The 5,189-nt window shown below is 40.9% G+C and overlaps 1 protein-coding gene across 1 annotated transcript; it reads right to left on the bottom strand.

The window, feature by feature from the left end:
- LOC129071055 (heterogeneous nuclear ribonucleoprotein A1-like 3) lies at positions 1–855 on the bottom strand. The gene is given in 2 exon segments (XM_054574196.1): positions 1–717; positions 719–855. Coding segments are annotated over 2 exon segments (822 nt in total). The 5' UTR covers positions 841–855; the 3' UTR covers positions 1–17.
- Between the last annotated feature and the right edge of the window lie 4,334 nt (positions 856–5,189).

Here is a 5,189-nt window from a genome sequence, read left to right as displayed (position 1 = left end):
TTGTTTCCTGGCAGCAACTAAAACCTTCTGCCACTGCCGTAGCTACTGCTGCTGCTGGAACCGCCATAGCCACCTTGATTTCGTGGTTTGGCAAAGTATTGGCCTCCACCACCATAGGGGCCAGAGCTTCTGCCTCCAAAGTTTCCTCCTTTCATGGGTCCAAAATTTGAAGATTGATTGTTGTAATTGCCAAAATCATTGTAGCTTCTGCCACCTCCAAAATTGCTTCCATCACTCCCAAATCCATTATAGCCATCCCCACTGCCACCAGAACCACCACCACCACGGCTACCACCAAAGCCACCTCGACCGCTGAGGTTTCCTCCACAGCCAAAGTTGTCATTCCCACCAAAACCACCTCCACGACCACCTCCGAAGTTTCCATAACCGCTTCGACCTCTTTGGCTGGATGAAGCACTAGCCATCTCTTGCATAGATAGGGCTTTCCTTACTTCACAGTTGTGGCCATTTACAGTGTGGTATTTCTGAATGACAATCTTGTCTACAGAATCCTGGTCATCAAAGGTTACAAAAGCGAAGCCTCTCTTTTTGCCACTGCCTCGGTCAGTCATGATTTCAGTCACTTCAATTTTCCCATACCGTTCAAAATAATCTCTTAGGTGATGTTCTTCAGTGTCTTTAATTCCACCAACAAAAATCTTTTTCACGGTTAAGTGGGCATCCGGTCTTTGAGAATCTTCTCTTGACGCAGCCCTCTGGTTCCACAACTCTTCCATCCACCGTGTGTGGCCTTGCATTCCTGGCTGCATCCACCTCCTCCACAGTGGCATGTGTGACAAACTCAAAGTCTCTGGCGCACTTGGTGTTTGGATCTCTCATCGCCACACAGTCTGTGAGCGCTCCCCATTGCTCAAAATGGCTCCTCAGGCTCTCATCTGTTGTTTCAAAGCTCAGACCTCCGATAAAGAGCTTCCGTAGCTGCTCCGGCTCTTTGGGGGACTCTGACTTAGAAATGACGACTGCAGGAGAGGAGACTTCAACGACGCTTACTCAGAGGCGTCCACCGGCAGAAAGGGGTAATCTAACGAACGTATACTGATATACTTTTTAATGTTTTTAATACATTAGCTTAGGGTAATGAATAGTTAAAATTCACATTTTTTAATTCACAAATATGAGTTCAATAATTTCCAACATATTCCTTTACTGTCTTTGCAAATTCTAAAATTAAACGTGACCCTTTCACACTTTCCTACCTACTGTTTAGTGTCAAGAACCATAGAGTCTGAGAATTGTACCGTATTTTGCAAGATAACAAGTTACCTTGGCACAGTTTCATAGTTGCTAACAGAAGACATGAAACTCCTGGGTTAAAGACAAAGGGATTTATTACTCATAGCACAGCAAGCAGCATGAACATCATGTTTATGTTGTTTCTCCTTGCCACCTAAGTCCCACGGGGGTCACGTAGAGGGACTCAGGTGGATGTTGCACATGCAATGGGTTTATGTCAAACTGAGGAACCCTGAGCTCAGTTAAGGAACCTGATCTTTTATAATGGGAAGTGAGAAAACCCACCTGACTTTTGCTTTGGAGGGAGACATTTCCTTTATTATACTGGACAGTAAACCAAGCTGTTTTTTGCTCTGGAGGAAGACAGCATCTTAATTTTGTAAGGTTTTCGCTATAAAATCATCCTTGAAAAGATAATTGAAAACAAAAAGGCCATTAGTACCTCTGCTTGCAAAATGTGCAGAGGTCTGAGAGACCGATTATGACTTATCTCCTAACATATAGACCCTTCCTTACCATTGATGCCAAGATTCTGATTCCCAGAAATGATAAAACTAGGTAAGACCCTTTCCAGGATGGTGTTTTAATGGAGTCTAATTCTGTTTGAATGTCCCAAGTAATAAAAAAGTAGGTACTTGTGGTTGAAGATAAGGGGTATTCTGGGAAGTGATATGAAATGAAGCTAGACAGTTAGGCAAAAGCCAACAAATAAGACACTCTGAATTTTTTCCTGAGAGTTATAGGAGCTGAGATGGGATTTTATGGGCAGGAGTAAAGGGATTAGGTAGAACCAGGTGAATTACCTGACTACCAGAGGGACATAATAAGATTAACGTTTTAGAGGGACTACTCTGGCATTTGTGTGGGGAATGAATTGAAAACAAGAAAGAAGAGACAAGCAAGGCTGAAAACTGTTGCATTAATCAACATGTGAGATGTTGGGGCTTGATCTAAGGTGATGGGGGTCAAGGCAGATAGAAGTGGGTGGATTCGAAAGATTTGAAAGAGAAATAATGATCAAACTTGAGGCATTATTGAAAATAAGATATGAGGACCTGAGTCAATGGGTTTCTCTTTTGAGTGCTCTAGTTGATCTTTGTGGGGATTTTTTTTTTCTTGTTACTCAGCATCCATTTACCCTGCCTTTGGTAGTATCACTCTCATGTTTTTTAAATGGCCTCTCTGCATCATTGTGTGTAGACTTGGTAAGATTATCGATCAAGGGAAATGCTCTGCCCACCCTAGCTAAAGGGTAGGTTCATGATCAAAGCTTTGTCAATTATACTGTCTTCTGAAACTATAAAACTTGAATAAAGTGAAGCAGTTGGATATAGACAAAATATTTGGAGTTGATTCAGTCAACTGATAACTCTTGCTATCTGGTCTCTGGAGCTACCCTACTTCTTATGCTTTTGCCAAGTTCCCATTGATTCTGGATCTTCCAGGTAGCCTTAAATTTCCTTTTTACTTAAATTAGCCAGGGGCATTTTCTGTTGCTTTCAACCAAAGAAATCTCCTTGATACAGGTGTTGTTTTTTTTTAACTTTTTAAAAATTGAATTTATTGGGGTAACACTGGTTAACAAAATTATACAGGTTTTAGGTGCACAATTCAAAAACACATCATCTGTATACTATATTGTGTTTATTACCCCAAAACACACCTGCAGCTGCACTTTAAATCAATTTGTAACAAATAATTATGTGAAGAGTGCAAGGGAATGTTAAGAGCTGAGTGGAGGGGGCACAAAATGGAGAGTTATTGTTTAATGGATATATATTTTCTCTTTGCTGAGTGGAGGGGGCACAAGTCTCCATCCATCACCATTTATATTAACACAATGGAATACTACTCAGCCTTAAAAAATGAAATCTTACTCTTTGAGACAGCATGGATGGACCTGGGAAGCATCATGCTAAGAGGAAAAAGCCAATCAGAGAAAGATGAGTATCACATTATTTCACTCATATGTGGAATCTAATGAACAAAATGAACTAACAAGCAAATTAGAGACAGATTCATAGATAGTGAGTAGGCTGTCTGCTGTTGGGGGTGGTAGGCTAGGTGTAGGGGTGGAGGAATTGAGCAAAAAAGAAAAAAAGAAAAAAACTAATGGACAGAATGACTATCATCAATAAATCAACAAACAACAAGTGCTGGCGAGGCTGTGGAGAAAAGGGAACCGTCATGCACTGTGGGTGGGAATGCGGACTGGTGCAGCCACTGTGGAAAACAGTGTGGAGTTACCTCAAAAAATTAAAAATGGAACATCCTTATGACCCAACGAGTCCACTTCTGGGAATTTACTTGAAGAAACCTGAAACACTAATTTGAAAGACTATATGCACCATTATGTTCATTGCAGCATTATTTACAATCACCAAGGTTTGGAAGCAGCCCAAGTGTTTATCAGTAGATGAGTGGATACAGGGTTTTGAGAAGGTCATTGGTACTCACCATGCTAGTTATTCTCCCTCAGCTCCAGACTCAGCCTTATACAGGCTTCACCCTTATACTCTTCTTTATGAACCAGGACACTGCAAACCAAATTTTCTTTTGCCACTGGCTTTCTGTTAGGTTTCACAAATGAGGGGCTGGGGGGGGGCACTATAAAGAGACTGCAAGCCTGGCAGAGGGAGAAGCGACTTTTCCGTCTTGTTATGATTTCTGTTCCTGTTCATGTTGCTCCAGCAATGGACTTTCACTAGTCTGTGGCAGTTGGTTGCAGTAGGAATTAGTTCCAGTCTTCACTTTCTGCCACTCTACCAGTATTCTAAGGACCAGCTTCATACATTCCCTCAGAGACCCAAGCTCCAGTAAAGCAGGGTACCCTGCTCAGGAAACTGGGTCTTAGCCTCCTAGGACTCCTTTAAGTTTCTAAAGTCTAATAATCCCAACTTGTTTTCTTTATTCCTCCACCCCTAGAGATTTCCACTGCTTACTGCAGTTACTATCTGTGATACCTCAGTGTCTCTGTTGTTTGCCTTTTCAATTTTTTAATATTATATTCTTTGTATAAATAACTGATACACTTTCTATTTCTGGACTGCAGTCAGGTATAGCCACTGATATTCAGGAGGGGAAGATTGGTAAATGTGTGTCAGGGGAGAACATAATTGATGAATTTTGGATATGCTGAATGTGAGATGTCTATAGAATATCTAGATGAAGACAGCCAGCAAGCAGTTGGACATATGAATCTGAAGTTAAGAGAGTTCTAAACTGGAGGTAAAGATGTAGGGGTCATGAATATATAAAAAGTCATGAAATCATGGAAGTAAATGAATTATCCAGGGAGAGCATATAGAGTGTTCACAGTAAATATATTTTGATTGATTGGGCACCAGGGCACAGGCAGTATGCTATGGGATACCTGTCAAGCCCAAAGTTCTCAATTCAGTCACTTTGGCTTATTTAAATATACTTTAAATTCTTATTGACTGATGAGAGACTGACTTTTGCTACTGTGCAGTCAGTAAGTCTTCATTGCTATGATTTGAAATTTTTGCAGTGCTGGGTTTAATTCATTAAAGAAAGACACAAGAAAATCCATTTTAAAATTAGTTCAATTGTGTATATATAACATAAATATGCAACTTAACCATTGTTATGTATAAATGTACACAATTCAGAGGTATTAATAACTTTCGCAATGCTGTGCCACCATTTCCACTATTTTAAAAGCTTTTTCATCACCCCACAAAGAGAAAATACGTATCCATTAGGCAATAACTCTCCATTTTGTGCCCCCTCCACTCAGCTTTTACCATTCCCTTGCACTCTTCACAACCTTTGACATAATTATCTGTGACAAATTGATTTAAAGTGCGGCTGCAGGAAAAGAAACAGGCGTGTCTCGCTTGGCCTTCTGGGATTTGTAGTCCTGCAATCAGCTGGGCTGCCTGGCTGACCCTAGAGCTGCGACTACAGCTCCC

This window comes from Pteronotus mesoamericanus, unplaced genomic scaffold, assembly GCF_021234165.1.
Source record: "Pteronotus mesoamericanus isolate MK-2021 breed Mesoamerican mustached bat unplaced genomic scaffold, CSHL_Meso_final contig_256, whole genome shotgun sequence".
In the NCBI taxonomy this organism is placed as follows: domain Eukaryota; kingdom Metazoa; phylum Chordata; class Mammalia; order Chiroptera; family Mormoopidae; genus Pteronotus; species Pteronotus mesoamericanus.
This window is presented reverse-complemented; position numbering and strand designations above follow the sequence as displayed.